This window comes from Pleuronectes platessa, chromosome 12 (assembly GCF_947347685.1).
Source record: "Pleuronectes platessa chromosome 12, fPlePla1.1, whole genome shotgun sequence".
Lineage (NCBI taxonomy): Eukaryota > Metazoa > Chordata > Actinopteri > Pleuronectiformes > Pleuronectidae > Pleuronectes > Pleuronectes platessa.
The window spans coordinates 13,651,379-13,669,088 of NC_070637.1; the positions used below are offsets into that span (position 1 = coordinate 13,651,379).

The 17,710-nt window shown below is 40.2% G+C and overlaps 1 protein-coding gene across 1 annotated transcript in view; it reads left to right on the plus strand.

The window, feature by feature from the left end:
- Nucleotides 1-17,710, plus strand: part of eys (eyes shut homolog) — a 159,696-nt gene that overhangs the window by 65,484 nt on the left and 76,502 nt on the right. The window contains exons 24-28 of the mRNA XM_053436051.1: nt 6,404-6,500; nt 6,920-7,027; nt 8,364-8,509; nt 17,014-17,185; nt 17,524-17,602. Coding sequence (XP_053292026.1) covers nt 6,404-6,500; nt 6,920-7,027; nt 8,364-8,509; nt 17,014-17,185; nt 17,524-17,602 — 602 coding nt within the window. The remainder of the gene's footprint in view (nt 1-6,403; nt 6,501-6,919; nt 7,028-8,363; nt 8,510-17,013; nt 17,186-17,523; nt 17,603-17,710) is intronic.

Genomic DNA, 17,710 nt, shown 5'->3' on the forward strand with positions numbered 1-17,710 from the left:
GTTGGTTTGTAAGCAAGATTTCATAAGCTACTGGATAGATCACCATGATGTGATATGGGTTAGGGAAGATACTATTACATTTTACTGTGGCTCCAGATTAAGGGGCGAATCAGATTTATTTAGTTTAACATTACATTCTTTGAGATTTACCATTTTCCCAGTGAAATGGATCTTAATAAAACAAAAGGATTCTAATTTGGTGCAGCTTGATTGAATTGAAGAGGTCTGTTGGACCTTGGCCGAGGTGTGCTCTCTGAGTGTCATTCTAGTGTCAAGTAGGCCTTGGAATGACACTAATTAATCCTTGATCCTTTTTGACAGAAGTAAAAGTTCTCAGTCGTGATGATCTAAAATAATATTCTGGTTTAATTTGCCGTAGGGCGAGTTAAACTTTTATTTTAAACATAAGAAATTAACCAACCAAAGCTCTTTTAATGTGCAATGCTGCAATTCGAGCAAGTGCATACCATATAAATCACAGCTCTATTCAGAGAACCTGGGCTCTCATTTAATGATGTGAGTGCAAGGCCTAAAGTGCATGAAGCATGTGCATTTAGGGGAGTGTTCAAATCCAAGTGAAGTGCATCATCTGTGTGTGTGACAAGAAGAATAGTGCACCCGGCTCGGTTGCCAGATATCACCGCATTGATCATGCACCCATCACAGTTCAATACTTTGCTACTAACTTCCGACCAGGTTTTAGTTGGACAGAGCACAATTGCATTCCGCTGCTTCAGGATAGCAGGACGTCTGCGATGCTCCCGACCACACGTCATTTTAAGACTCCAACGGCCATGAGGGCAAATTCATTCGCTATTTATTAGCACCGTGGACGCTGGGCAGACATTTGTACTTCAAGCTGCTTTGGTGTAAAATATGGGCCCTCTTATCTAGGCTAACACATCAAAATGTAGACACAAGGAGGCAACATATATTAAAATGTAGCAGATGTTCAGTCTCAGTGTGAGAGTTTGCCCTTTCAGCGCGCAAAGATCTCAGCAGGCTGCTGACTTTCCTCTGTCGAGGGCGGAGGTTGTTTTTTTTTCTCCTCCATTTTAGCTTTGAGACCTCTGGTTTAGCCCAAACAGCTGCATCTAAAAAGGAAGAGATATCAATTCTCCCTTCATAAAAATGCTCAGTCATTAGTAGCTTCTAACATAATGGTGTTTAACCCCTGAAAACAGAGCATCTACTTTATGTCAATGTCTTCACTTATGCCTTAAAATCCATTGCCGTAGATAAATAACTTGGTCTCTTTACATTTTTTCTTTTATAATTTTTTTTTTATCACTGATCAGCGCTGTTGGCAAAGCTAACGTAGCGACCCAGTGATCGATCATCAACCCAAACTTCATGACGGTTTAACAGCGAGACCTAAAGTGAAATACACCACTACATCGCATGAAGCCTTCTCCTGTAGTGCAGGGTAACAGCCAGACACAACCAAGACAAGTGCAGGACTGATGCTTGTTTGTAGAGAATGTAGTATTTTACTCTTATCGTACAAAACCCTAACGTTCAACATCCTGTTCCTCAGTGTTTAGGCCTCTTGTCCACACGCAATCTGCATTTCAACTCCCTTATACTGATATTTTAACAAAAGCCGTCCAAACCGCAGGTTTTCAAACCCAGGAGGGCATCTGTGTGAAGTAAAGTGTTTGGGAAATGTTGATATCATAGCTTGCTTCACACGTGCACTAGTGTAATGAGCATGCTCCTGAAACATCAGTGGCGGCTATTTACAGGTTGACATGAGAGTTAGCTCACTGAGGATTTGCACAACGTGCTACTGTGGAATTTGATGTGTAGTTAGAGATAGACTTCATCACCACCTATGGGCCCATCATGGCTGCTCTCGTCTGGATGGAGATGTTTTGTAAAACTAAGATCGTGTCTTAAATATGAAGGGAAAATACCTTTTAAGAATCCGCAGTACACTAGAAAAGGCCAAAGAATGGACAGAAGCATGTAGTAACCCATTTGTTTTTCAGATAGTTATACTGTATAAAATTACAATCCCAATATTTGCGGCTGTTCAAATGGTAAATAACTTTTATCCAGATCATCAATTTTGTTTGAATTAAGAGGAAAACAAATTAAACTTAGAAGCCAAGAGCAAAGTACTGTATTACTGTCAGGTCCAGATGATCAAGTTGTTGTCAAACAAATACTTATTGTCACTTAGATACCTGGATGTAAAAGAGCATCTTCTATTCTTGTTCACCTTTAAAAGGAAAACCCACCGTTTACACACATTGTTCTGCCAGTTGCTGAAAATCATCTCGCGACACATGGAAGTCAAGGTGTTAAGTTGAAGACTCAAACATGTTCAACCTGCCAATCAAAACAAGCAGAAGTCTTTCTTTTTAAGAATTAATACTAAATGGAGCTTTGACGTTCACAGCATAGTCAGATTAGTGCAGTTTGTGCTGTGTAACACGTTCTAGTTACACATGTTTTCTCACTTCTGAACATTTAGCAGATGTCTCACTTCATATTGTGTGTAACAAGTAGACAACCTGTAAATGTCTGTAGCTGGGTGTCACAGAAATACCTAAAAGCAGGGTATTTGACAATGGCTGCAATCGCTCGGTGTTGTCACTCATGACTGCTGACAAAGGAGGACGGTTTGCCATTTCTAAATTATCCAACAAAAGAGTTTAAGACGACTGAAACTGGAGAATAAGAGAAAAAAAAAAAAAAAAAAAATTACTGCTTATGCAGGAAGTATTGTCTGAGCCAGAGAGGAGCTGTGGTTAAGTACTTCCACACCTCTGCAAGTGGCTTCATTTATACAAAGCGTTTAAAAATAGGCCCTCGCCCTGCAACAGCCTACAGTAAACACATTTTTAAGAAAGCCGGTGTTTAATCATTTCCTGGCTTCATTAGCATCACTGAAGAGGTGGTCCAGGTGTGTCACGCTGGGGCAAATTGGCTGCACGCGCTGGTGTTTAAATGCATTTCTATTCTTAACCCACCTACTCCACAACACTGTTGTTTTTGGTCAGTACATATAAAGGACTCATAAGCATGCTGCTCTCTGATTGTGAGGAACACTGCTGTGATGACTGATATGGCCCCCGGTGTGTTCTTTCATTGTTCGTCTATATTTGTTTGGAGTTGCTCAGAGTTGGTGATTTGTTGCAACTGGTGACGTGTCTGCTATTGGAGTCTGTGCTTTTTTTTGGGGGGGGGACTGACAGCTATAATAACACAGTTCTGTATTTATCCAATAGAGTCATTCAAAAGCTTTGGTTTTCTTTGCCATTAATGCTGCTGCGTTTCGAATAGTCACCATGTGTTAGTTATGTAATGAAGGCTCAAGAGCATAAGAGGATGTACAGCAATGCTTAAACCAACCAGATCTCTTCAGTGATGGATTTGTGTGGTCGAACATTTTTTGCTTTCTGTGCAAATGCAAGCTACCTCGGTGTTGGCACATGGCAAACTCATGGAGCGCTTCAATGTAAGTCAATCTTTTCCTGGGTATTATGTGGAAGTTCTCGCTCAGCCAAAGACAGCAGCCTACATGTTTTCGCTGACATGCCAAACAAGGTCATTACAGATATGAAATCCCTCTTGGCTCCTGCGTTCATGGTTTATTTTCAAATGATGTAGATATTGCAGTAACACATATTGTAGAGTTTTTATATCGAATGGAAATATGATATTGAGTAGGTTCAGTGTCAGGTCAACCGTCTTTGAGCTCAGCACGAGATTGAAAGATGATGAGGATTTCTAAGAAAAAAAGCAATATTCACACTTTCATTTGTATAAGACGAACAACATAGTCGCTAATGTGCCATGCTGGCTATAAACACGAGTACACAGCAAATACAATCCACCACCAGATGAACAGACACGGCTTTGTTTGTTTAGACTACATTTGATTGGCAGGTATCTTCCTTTCCACATGAAAAGTTTAGCAAGCAAACGGGATGCAATGCTATTCAAAGTCAATGAGGAACGTTTCCCTTAATGCCCCTAAAACACATGTGAGTCCTGTGTAATTCTCTCAGTAACTTGGCTGTGCTTACTGAGGAGCTCAAATTTCTTTACTAAATGTGCGACCATAATGATATCCTATTTATAGTGCTCGTCACTTGTCTTCGTCACTTATCAAACACAGCATTCAATAATTAAGTTATGAAGCCATTACTTTGGTTAGGTCTTGAGGTTTAAAAGTATAAATGCAGATGGTCCAAGTTTAGTGACTCTTGGAAACACATGGCTTCTGTTCACTGTGCTGAGTCACCTCAAACATTACGTTGATCGACCGTATAGAGGCTCAGCCATTTAAGTTCAACATGTAAACTTCAAAAATCCCAGCTGATCTGATAGAAAACTTGAAATGATGATGCATTTAGGTTTCAGCATGAAAGTGCATGCACAGATTTAGCGATGGGTGATGTCTGACATCTCATGTGATGTATGACAGCACACAGATGACCCACACACAGCCAAAGACCATAATCCCTCTATATTGCACAAACAGCGGGCAATGTATTTTTAAACGACCCCTCTCTGATAAACTGTTAACTTGAGACCGACAGCAACTTTGATAAGAAGACTATAGTCACACGTGTTACAGTCCAAACCGAATTCACACAGTTGAAATGAAGACGTCACTCATGTTTCAATTGAAACGTCCATCAAAGTCCACGATCCACTGGGGATTACCCACACTTTCTTCTCCTCTGAGGCGTTCCCCGGCAGGAGCAGTGATCACACGCTGGAGCCGCAGCCAGATGATGGAACGGCTAGGTGAGCACGTGCCTTTGCTTTCCCTCTCTGTACTCTGTCAGAGAGAAGCCTCCAGTCTCTGCTTAGTGGCAGAAGATGCATTATATTGCGGCGACGTTCGAAATAGTCCCTGAGGCGCCCCACCATTGCTTTGACTGACAGAGCAGCTTGCGAAACCTGCGCTGTCCCATAATTCACCAGATGCTCTGTGGTCCCCTGGATTCCCTATCGTTGGTACGTCCCGAGGTGCACGGAGCTGCATCAGTGTCGCTGAAGCATCACTTCAGTTGGAAATATGTCTGTTTTCCTTTTAAATGTGATGATTTACAGTTCACGGCGTTCGGCTTGTTAACAATGCACAATGAGAACTGCTCAGAGAGCCCCATTCAGTGGTCAAGCCATTTCCTATTGAACAAGACACAATCAATTGTTCTAGAAAGCAAACTGCAAATACTTGCCCTCCAGGGCTGGGACCCATCTGATCACAGTGATATATGATTTCTGCAATTTTCTGCCAAAATGGTGTTTACTGTAGATTTTTCGAAAGAGCTGCAATGACAATATTTTTGGCCATTACAGTGCATTATATGGTGTCGACTGATATATGGTATCAGTACAAACGGTAGAGCGAACCCACACAACGCTTTGTGACCCTAAAAAACAGACAAACAACCAATCCAGTACAAGATATTATTTCTTACAAGACCCTTTAGGTTACAAATGTAATTTTAACTTGAAGCAGCGGGAGAAGCATAATGGGACATGGAAACAATTACAGCACTAATACCTCTCAGAAACTAGTTTTTATAACCCTTTGTTATATACTTGTATAGCTTATGATTGCGTGTTACAGATGTTGCTCTGCGGGGGTGCAGTGGTGTTTAGAAGTCTCAGCTCAGGGTGTTAAAGGAGTTTTGATGAACTCAGAAAATAATAGAATATAATAACACAAGGAATCTTTAAGCTGCTTTGCTTATTTTTGCGATCCTGGATTTTCAGATCTGAATGTCTTGTTTTCCTTTTTATGTCTGAATTTTTAGATCAAAAGTTCATATATTAATAATTTTTGATGATGATTTAAATATGTGATTTAAAATATTGCAGGTCTTCAAATGTGTTATTTGAAAAATAGATGATGAGAAAAGAGGAGCAGATTTGAGCACGCTGTTTTTTATTAGAGCTCTACAATCCAGCGGGCGGAAAATTACAGGCTCCCAGGCTGTCTCCACAAGTACAACAAAACATCCATGCTGATCTGCTTAGCCATCGTGCCCCTCAACCCCCTAATGAATGAAACAGCTCTTGGGCTTTGCCTCTCCCTCTTACCCCAACTTAACAAGATGTCCCCCTGCTCGCTCAGTTTCTCTCCCCGGCACACAGACACACACACATATGCACGGTGGCGCACACAGACGCACACCTCCCAAACCCCAAACCACTAACCCTCAGACCAATCTGTCTGCGGCTCTAAAGTATTATTAGACTTACACACTCTCAGAGGGGAAACAGTGAGTTGCCGAGAGCTGGAAGATGAGATATGCTACAGGGGCGACTAGTTCCATTAAAATGGCATTCACTGGGGCCTTTGTTATCATCGGTCCCGACGTTTTCAGGGTGAAGTGGGGCTCGCTGATCCATGACCATCTCATCTATCTTTCAGGATTTGAAGGAAGTTGGTGTGAAATTGACACCAATGAGTGCGGCTCCAATCCATGCCAAAACCACGGCGCCTGTGTGGACCAGGTCAACGGTTATAGGTAAAGGGTGTTATCCATAACCAGCTTGTGGTTTCCGGGCAGACAGGCGAATGTCAGGGTAGCGATGGAGAGTCAATTCAATAAACCTTGTACATGTCCCAGGTCATTTACAGTGATTTTTTTTTTAATAGTAGATTTCCCTGAGCTAATGTAATTGTTCTCATTATTTCGTAACATTTCAGCTTGAAAAAAAAAAATGAAAAAACGCTATCATTGCCTCTTTGAGTCTAGTCAAACTTTCAAAATCCAAATCTATGTCGCTGTGCTGCGTGCGCAATCAGACTAATTATGATGTGTAATTAATATCATTAAACTGCCATTGATTATTCTCACTCTGTGCATGGGCCAGTGGGAAACAAATGGATCTTCCATTTTCCATCCGAGACAAAATATCAATATTAAAGATTTTTCTGTTCCAGCTGTGAGTGTAAGATGGGATTTTCTGGCCGTCGCTGTGAAGAAGACGTCAATGAGTGCACCTCCAGCCCCTGCAGAAACGCCGGGATTTGTCAAGACCTCGTGAACAAGTGAGTGCACCTCGCTGCGACTTCACACCTCAACCCGTCGTTTGCTTTTGAAACATTTTAAATAAGTCAATAAAGGCCGGGCAGAATGCATTTCCCCCCAGCTTTGTCTTGAAAGGCGGAAACACAGTAAAACACGCGGCGTCGAAGGCGTTCCCCTTCAGAGTGCTCCAGTTTACATAACAAGCCTGTCTTCATCCTTGACACAGATAGGCTGCTATTCTAAAGGAAAGAGAGAGAACTCAGCAGGAACACATCATGTATCTAGATTGGGCTTTACTCCACTGGTGCCTCTCTCTCTGCTGTGCTTAATGGGAGCCCTGGGGCTTCCGGGCTTAGTCGGACAGATGGGTAGAGGAGTCCCAGGGCCAATTTGAGTCCTAAATGTTTTGTCTCCAGTTTGTCTCCCGTCATGATTTCGCTCCCATGTGACCCGGCCCCGGCTCAGAGCGCTCCTCTGATTGCACAGTCCAGGGAGTTCACATCAGGTGTGCTTTAACCCCGCTGCCCACCACGAGCACTACACGCGCCCGCCCGTCCCCCTGACCCGGCGAGCCGAGCGAGTCCATCTGTGCCGCGGCGGTGAATCAGACTGTGCAGTGCACTCACCCAGCCCATGCTGTGTCTTGTGTTAACCCAGCCTTTGCATTAAGATGCAGTGGGTTGAGCTCTGCGAGGATCAGCCTCTCCCCATCTATGTATACAGGGCACAGGGCTTTTATATAAGCTGCTTCTTTCCAACCTGACTGCAACAGACCTGCAATAATGAAAGAGTATAAAGTGTGCAGTGTGGCAATACAGTTTTGGTTTAGCCCGATTGCTGAAACCTGATCAAGTCTAACTGGTTTACCGATCATAAAAACTGTGTTTAAATAACAAAAGATTGAGTTTGTATTTCGCGCAGAGGTGTTTAATTGCGTGTCTTCCAATTATCTCATCTAGAAAATACAATAACTGCCTCACACCCAACACCTGAGGAGTGCGCTCGGAGATATTAGAGCCCCAGACGGCCGCGGAGAGGGATTTGGATTGAATATACCGCGCGGATTATAGGCTCCTTCCTTTAGTAACAAGTCATCAAACGTAATTCAAATGAAGTTACCCACTGGGAAAGTTAAGTGCTGTCATATTGTTGGCAATTTCGGCGAGAGGAGTTTGAGAATGAAAAATGAGCCTCAATTTGCACTGGGTTATTTCTGCTGGAGTACGTGGAGCTTCTACAATAAAAAATGCATCTTATTTTCAAGTAAGACCTAGACACACGTGCTACAATAAACGTCTGAATTTGTTCCTTAATAATTGATTTCTCATTGATCGACTGTTATCGCCTCCTCCTCAGATTCCGCTGCATTTGCCCTCCTGGTTATTTCGGCACGCTGTGTGACCTGGATGTGAACGAGTGTGAAGTTTCACCTTGCCTACACGAGGGCATCTGTATCAACACCCCCGGCGGCTTCAAGTGTGTCTGTCGCCCTGGATACTCAGGTAGCGCTTTTTTAAATTTTTTTTTATTTCTTCCCCCAGGTGACATGAAGATCAATACGAGAGTCTGAAAAGCTTATCACGACTGCTGCGGCCGGGCGCTATCGAGGCGACTCTGACACAGATCTGGCTTTAGTTGTAACAAAACAAAAAAGAATAAATAAACGGCTTCACAATGCTTAGTTTTAATTAGCCCGCCTGCCTCTGCGAGATACAGAGTCAAGCTAACAAGAGATAAATTTCACGTCTGATGAAAACTTCTCAGTGTCAGTTAGTCGCCTTTATTTCATTTCACCAGTCTCTTTAGTCTAACGGTGCTATTGTTGTTTCACTTCAATCCATTTGTCTTATTTTCCACCCAGAAAGATATTGAGGTATTTTATAGTGTGTGTATATGTGTGTGTGTGTGTGTGTGTGTGTGTGTGTATGTGTGTGTGTGTGTGTGTAAAGCCGATTCCTGTCAGCTACCGGGAAGATTAATTTCATTTGTCTTCCCCACTGTATCATCAATTTATCCTTCCCCAGTTGAGAGAGGGAGGAAATCTCTGAGGTATTGCTTCTCTGGAGAGCAGATCCTGACACGCATGGCCCAATTCCCACAGAAGCAGCTTTTATTATTAGGCCTACGCGCAGCATAGTACAAGTCATTACTTTTTCTGTTGCTCTAAGCTCATCTGAGGAAACAGGGCTCCCCGAGGGGGCGAGTGGCCAGAGGATACAGTCGGGATCGGCTCAAACCGAGTAGAACTCCTGCGAAATATTTGCTCCGGTAACTTGTGTAGAAGAGGCGCAACTTTTCACAAGAGCACAAGCGGCTTCGTGCTGCCGCTGTTACTTGATTCTATTCCAGTCGTACAGTTAATTTGCCGTCCTGACGTGATTCATCACATCACATCGTGTGCTGCCTGATTGGAAATTGATTGAAATGTTCTTCAGCCTTATGCTATAATGGGCCTCTCATTCTCTCGCTAAAGTATCTTTTAACTTGACGGTATTATTACATTATTTGCTCCAGCCATCAGGAATGTCGACGGGTGTTTTTAGTTTTGTTGCATATCTAAAGCCAAACTTCATTGTGACTGTAACACTTGAAGCTGCCCACTAATAAATGAGTCTGGAGCTACTTCTACTCTGTGATTAAGCCGCGGTGACACTTCATTCCCACCTGCATCACTGCCCTTATTGAATTGTCTTAGTTTCTATTTGTTGAATGAGTCACTGAGTGCTTCTGTATTTTCTGCCCTTTTTATGAGCTCCTGCTTTCAGCCGGTGTTCTTGTAGAAGTCGTCTAAAGCCTCTGACTATTACCACGTATCTCAGAGCTGATGGAGAATGATTAAGGCCTTTTACATATGACGTGTTTGAGCTTTGAGAACATTTGACGCATGCTTTAGTCTGATTTCTGACACTTCCGACAGCTTTTATCGTTATTTTCTAACCTTCGTGACGCACTATAAGAAAAAATGTGTTGGATTAATCATAGCTTATTTTATCGTGAAGTCTTTTTCACTTTTCTGGGATGTCAGGTGTCCATATGCTTTATTTGTTGAACTAGAATGGCTCTGATGAAATCTGATTAAAATAAACTAGAATGGAATCTGAACCAAATTGCACACACTCATAGAAATCAGTCCCCTTATCTTGACTGTTTTATTTCTAGTGAAATCAATGAAAATGTTCACACCCTATCTGTGTGGATCCGCCTTAAACAAACCAACAGATAAACAGACATGGGTGAAAACAATACCTCCCTGCTGGCCGAGGCAATAACAGTTTTATAGAAAGTGGTAAAAGATTCCCGCATCCACCCCTTTGTTCAGATCCAGTTCTTTCTAGGCCTACGTCTTTTCCTTTTTTGTAATCCTCCTAACAAAACTAACAATTAAACCAACCAATCGTGAAACAGAGTAGAATAGCACTGAGTAAACTCCCTATGTCACAATGTAAAATAAACGGATAAGAAATATTCCTGTATCCACCCCTTTGACTGGATCCATGCCATGGTGGCTTATTTATTGCCCTATGTCCCGTTCTTGCACCAAATCATGTTGAAATCTGCTCAGTCGTTTTTTTGCATAATCATGCTGACAAACAAACAAACAAACAAACATACCATCACAAACACCCAACAGTCCTTTTCTAAATTCAATCAAGCTGAAGCAATTTACACACTTCTAGATATCAATTCCCTTATTATGCCTGATAGTTGTTGTTTTACAAGATCCATTCATTATATCATAATTTTTTTTATTATATCAGTTAACATTTACAAAAACGCCCTCTCTGATTATATTAAAGAAATGGAGGGAGTGTGTGGACCAACCTTTTGATGCTGATCTGCACCAAATTTGAATGAGTTCGTCCCAGAATCACAACACACCCTTCCACCAAGTTAAATGTTTAACAAACAAACAAACAAATAAACAGACAGAGGTAAAAAGAATACCTCTTTAACAGTGTTAAGTTATGGCTCCAACTTAATCACGTGTAGTTATTATGCTTTATATTCCCATTCAGTGTCACTTTGTTCTCCACACGTCTCATTGAGTTGTACATAATTCAGTAAGACAGTCTTGGCAGCTGCTGAGATCTCGACCGTTTTATCATTATTTAAGGTTTAGAAGGCTCCACAATCCCAATAATGTATTATTTAACTATACATACAGGCCCCATGCCCCACACTGAGGTCAGAAGTCATCACAGTGACATGATGAATGGCTCATCCTCTTCATATAAATCAGAGTTTAAGCACACTGTTTGGTCACCTTCTGTTTTCTCTTCTTCACCCGTCATTAAGGAGCGTGTTCCCTTGAGTGATAGTACAGTGCAATCAGCACATTTTGCGAGTCTCCTCAGTCAGCACATTGTTGGATGGAGACAATGATGATATTCTGGTCCCCACTGTCGTTTGGATGATCGGGCTTCAGTGAATTCAGGCTTTTTGCTGCGTGAACTTGATAAATACAATCATTCTTATTTACCACTGAGGCTCGGTAGAGATCTTTTGCTTTAGATCTATATATATATTTTTTTTTTCTTCAGTTAATGTGAAAACAGTCATATGCTTCCTGTGCTAACATTTAATAACCCATTCAATGCATTAATCAAATCACCTACAACTTCACAAAGGACTATAAGGGCCGCATTAAAGAAAGACAATTTCAGGATTTCAAGATTTCAAGAATCAACTTGGAATTTTATGTCATTATGTTTCCACCTTATTTATATAATAAATAATAATTATTTATTATAATTATTATATATTCTAATTAGATGGAAGTTGTAATACTACAACAATTCTGCCATAATTTGACAAGAAAAAAGTCATTTTGTATTTTATAAGAATCTTGAACCAATCTCACAATTTCCTGAGAAAGTATAAAAGCTCTTTGAATACCACACAGATTTATCCAATGATAACCTCCCAGTCGACTTAATACTTAAATTGCCCCTTATATTTATATAACATAAAACTGAGACAGTCCTTATGGGACAGTTGCAGTACACAACTTCTATGTGGGACAGTTGCAGTACACGACTTCTATGTGAATTTTTGGATTAAAAACGTGAAATTTGTCAGTATTTTCCCAGAAACAGAAGAATCAGTGTGTCAATTTGTTAGTTTCAGTGTTTAATTAAGCAACAAGACACTGTAGTGTTGTTGTATTAACAAGTGTTTATTATAGTAAATATCTCTATTTTTAGCCGGCCCTCATTCTGCAGGATTAAAAGATCACGGAACGAGGCATTTGTGTCTCATTCACAGTTTTGTATTTTGTTATATCAAGGATCATCTTAAAATACCTGAAATAATATATTCATAATCTAATAAAAAAATTCTTATTAAACCAGTGCTCTTATTAGACATCAGCATATTGATAATGTGAAACACGTGTGTCAAAGTAACGCTTCTTAAATTACAGAAGAGATTTTTCTCTCACTGCTTTAAACTTATCATCTCATTTCACCATCACACTCATCTGCTACATTATTCATAGTTCAGTTTCTGCTGCAACCCTTTTGTTTTTTTTGGGCTCAAACGAGGGTTTGTCACCTGTGCAGTCACTTTCCGAGTTTTCCAGTCTCTTTCTCCTTTGACTAAATAAAACAAGTTATCGGTTTGGGACAAGAAAGGAATCGTTTTCAGTCTGTAATGAGAGAACATGATAGATTCCCAGCGCACTAAAAGACACTTTATTTATCCTCTTTCATGATAAAACACGGGAGGCAATAAATAAATCCGTGCTCCCGTTGTCACAGTGCTTCCTTACATCTGCCTCAGCCCGCAGATAAAACGCTAACCAAATGATTAACGACGGGTCAGTCATAATTCTTCATCTCTTGGAAGTCTCAAACAGAGTTTCAGGAAATAATCGTTTTACCACCAAAAATGAAAAATAACACGCCAAACAAAAAAATGCTTGCTTGTAGAAATAAGCCACCGCAGATTCATTTATTTTTAATTCCTCCGCAAACACAGACAGCGCTGTTGATCTCTCTGAAGCAATAACCTGCAACACAAACATTATCAGTGTGTTTTCCTAACTTGTGTTTAGATTTGTTGGCAGAACCAGTCTTATTCTGACAGTTTGTGTTGTCTGGTGTTTCCCTTTCACAGCCTGAACTCTCCCTCCTCTTCGTTTCCTCTGTGATCTCGTTGCTATTTTTTGTGAGGTCTGCATTAATAATGAAAATCATCAACTCTGGGAATAAAGCTGACCTACAGTCTGTGACTGTTTTTTCTTAAGTGCGTCCGATGGACAGTGAAGTTATATGCGAGTTGTTTTAAGGATAATTCATGTGTTCCAGTTGAGTCAGCACGTTTTCCAGGCACATTTAGTAGAAGCAGGATTGTGTCTTCGTACTTCATTGACGTGGTCCTGTGTAGTCACAGCTGTAAGGATATACAGCTCTTACAGTGCATGACACACTTTTCAATGCGAGTTCAGTGCTGCACTTCACACGAGTCCTCTCAGAGTCCAGCTATGGTGCGGCGTGCTCAGTGTTTCAAAGCCTTTCTCCAGCCTGTTATTTATGACAAAGAATTATTTCAGTTAACCACATTGAAGTGTTGTTAATGAGGTGATTCATCCAGATTATAGTTTGTAAACTCAGTTTTAGTGTTGCATCGATAGCTTTGGTTTTATTAAGATGTCCTTTTGTTTCCCTGGAGGTGAGTGGAACTTTTCATTGTGGTGCTCACAGCAGTAAAAACTAAAATGAAGAGAATGTGTGCGTTTTGTGGAAAAAGAAAAATCCTTTCAGCCCATCATGAACAGTTTTCGTTGGACCTACTTTTAAATAAAGAAATACTGATAATTAAAACTAATCAATAGAGCTCTTCAGTTTAGGTATTAGTGGGTCAATATTTTAATACCTTTTTACTTTCACATGATATAGAACAAGCATCAAAAGAAAGCACCAATTCAATTTGGTAGGGGTCAGGGGCTTACATTTTTCCCACTTTAACATTGTGAGATAGAGCGTTTTTCATGAAATGATTAGGGGACTGATATTTTCCAGTGTGTGCAATTTGGTGCACACCCAATTCATAATCTGGATTTAGTGAATTTAGATGTGGTTTTATAAGAGGATTGAAGGTATGCACATGCAAGTTTCATTCTAGTGATTTTCTTTTCATCTAGTGTGTTGTGAGATGTGTGTATATATATAAATAATGGTTCATAAGATGTATAACAAACTGTGCAAAAATGATTAGTCCGGCTGTCATCACTTACATTCAAATAACCCCCCCCGGGGTTTAAGGTTTAATATCTTTCTGTAGGAGATGACAGTTCCGCTCTCTTCTTTGTTTAACCAATTTTCTACATGTGGAAGCTGGAAATTAAAGTTAACGCAAGCAAGAAATGACTGTTTGTCTCTCACCCAAGAGATGTTTATATCAAACACAATTACCGGGTTAATTCCACTTTGAAATATTTGTATCGTGGCAAACCATTTTCATTAAAAGTATTCAAAGTTTGTCTTACAATGTCAGAACAATAAGAAGTGAGCAGGAGGTGACTTGAGGTGAAAATATTGGAGCTGTCCTCAAGCCAGGACTCCTTGGATGCAATCTCAAGTTCATTGCACACAGCGCTCTCCTGTTTACCATCCCTGCTGGTCTGTGATCACTGTATGTCAAAGGTCACTAAAGAGACCAGAGAGGGACAACATGTCATGCTGGTGCGGCAGCTGGATGTGGACAGTTTGCTCACTGATGCAGGGAGAGGAACAGTTTCACTGTTGAAGTCAACGGTTGTTTTGCTCATTATTACTTTATAATTGTATTAGTTTCTAATCTACCCTGAGATGGTAATTGAATGCCATGCTATGTATATGTATCATTTTGAAATATGTATAGATTATAAAAATAAAAACAACACTAAAGCTGATACCGAGTTGCACTAAATTGCACACACTCTTAGATATCACTTCCCTTAATATTCCATATTTTGTTTTCATCAACATTCATGAATTATTCTTTGAGAAATCTTGAAAAAACAGAACTAACATCATAAGCAAACTAACATCCAAACCAACAAACAAACAAAAAGGGGGGAAATCATAATCTCCCTGATAACTTTGTTGGCAGAGATATTAAGGAATTCACTATTTATCATTACTGGACTAAAACTCCTGCACAGTACGTCCTTACGTTTTAATTTGTCAGTCCCTAAAGAAAGAGACATGTAGAGACCTAACACTAGCATTCTTTTAAAGCATGCAACGATCAGCATGTATCAGCTCTAATGGATGGGATGGTGCAGTCACTTTACTGTCTTTTAATTTTAAATAAAAAATATGCCCTAGAACAGCTTCTGATTCTTTTCGAAAAATACTAAAAAATTATGGTTTTATCTGCTTTACAGTATAAATGAATAAATGCATGATAACTGGTGTGAGTAAAATAACAAAAAAAAGTAGTGCTGTAAGCATCCATTGAAAATAATAAATGATGCTGACTCAGCAGATGTTCAATGGAATATTTTGTAGATAATCATTACCTAGCTTGACAAGGATATATATTGTAACCCATGGTCACCAGTCAAAAGATAAGACTTGAGTTGTTTTGTTCCTTTTATTACTTTTTATTCCACAAATCAAATGGAAAGAAAACCCAAAAACATATTCATCCTGACAACTCTTTGTAGCCGCACGCTGATGCTCAGTAGATTAATTGTGTTGTCGACCTCCCCCGCATTCAAATACTATTTAAAGCATTAAAGTGCTTGTGCATTTTGTCAGCACATTCCCTCATCGCTTTAAAAATACCCAGTGTAGTTTATTCCTCCAAGTTTGTCAAACAAAAACAAAAAAACCTGGGGCAAACAATGAGGTTTCAGTCGCGTGTGTTTTGTTGAGAAAGTCTTGCAGGAACGTTTTGAGGTTACAAGATCAAATTGGACAGAGACGGAAAAATCAAACTCTGAGTGCAGTTGTCCATATTCTTGACTGGTCCCATTACTGTATGCAGCCATTACACATTATACATTTTATTTGGAGTTTTTTGCTGCTTTAGTACTAAGAAAATATCTCTCCACTTACATAGTTTACATAATTTAATTAAAGTCAGATTTATTTATATTACACATTAAAAACAACAAGAGTTGAGCCAAAGTGCTTCATAAAAATAAAAAAAACACTGTAAAACAAACATAAGATAAGGTAAAGAGAAGTAATAAATAAATACAATTAAATATTAATAGAAGTTAATGGAATTGTAAAACAAAAGTAGGCTGAGGCAAGCAAGATTAAAAAGGCAGGACTTTAAATTGGATTTTAAACTAGAAATGCCGCCCTGTGGTGGCCTGTGTCCGCCAACCAGTGCAGTTTCAATCTATATAATCTTTTCCAGATCATATGAGGTCATCAAGACCTTAGACCACTGAAATCGGTTCATTTTCAAGAGGCCAGCGTGACCTTGACCTTTGATCGCCCAAAGCTAAAGTTAATTTGTGAGTCTAAAACATTTTCCTGAGGCGTTCTTAAAAAAGTGCATTCAGGAAGCAAAAGTAGTTTTTTGACCTCACCCTTTGACTTCCAAATTTGAATCAGGTCCTCTTTGAGTCCAAGGAAACGTTTTACCAAATTTGCAGAAATTTTCCCCTGATGCGTTCTTGAGATATCGTGTGCAACAGACCTAATGTGGACTGTGAGATTGCTGCACTATTTTGGGGCAGCAAAAAACATATCTGAATCTCCTTTAGTTTTAAGACAGGAAAGAGGGACTATATGGATTTGTTTTGAGGAAGACCTGAATCACCTATAGGGGTAGAACATAGAACCAGGAGATCTGTCATATGACAAGGGACTACGCCATTAAGAGCTTTCTAAACAAATAGTTATATTTTCAAATCAATTCTGTATTTAACTCGTAATGAATGTAGGTTTGCCAGGACGGACGTTATATATCTTGCTATATTTAAGAAGTCAATTGCCTGTGTTTTGAACCAACTGCAAGCATGAGAGAGTTAACATGTTTTATTTATATGTTTATTTCCCAGGGGCACGGTGTGAAGTTAACATCGACGAGTGTGTTTCCAGCCCGTGCCAAAATAGTGGGAGATGTTTTGATGGAGCCAATCGATACCACTGCTTGTGTCCTGATGGTTTCACTGGGCTCCACTGTGAGACCAACGTGGATGAATGCGTGTCCGCACCTTGTCTCCACGGAAGGTACAGATTTTTTTTCCCCGTCGTTTAAAACAGAAACCCAGCAAATCGTGCAGAAACGGCCCGGAAATCCTTTTTAATTACACTCGCTGGCAGCGCGGCGAGCTGAGACATACTGTATGTCACACGTGCTAATGTGATGCACTCATAGGTTGTCTCAATTATAGTCATTAAATCCTTTGAAGAGGACACACTCAGTCAAAAGATGATATCTCTCTCCACTCTATACAGCAAAAAGAAAAGACCAGCATATGCCGAGGCTCTGGAGTTCATTTTAAACAGCCGTCGCCTGTGATGCTTGATAGATCAGTACTGACCCCGTGTGTTTTGGCCTTTTTCAGCTGCGTGGATGGAATCAATTCCTTCTCCTGTGTGTGCGAGTCGGGATGGACTGGCAGCAGATGTGAAACAAACATCGACGTGAGTGGAGCCTGATTAATAGACCTGCTGTGTGTTCAAGAGCAATGTCAGAAGAATTTAGTCAACTTTGTGTGGGCTTTGGTTTCACCGACTCCATTGATTTTCCCC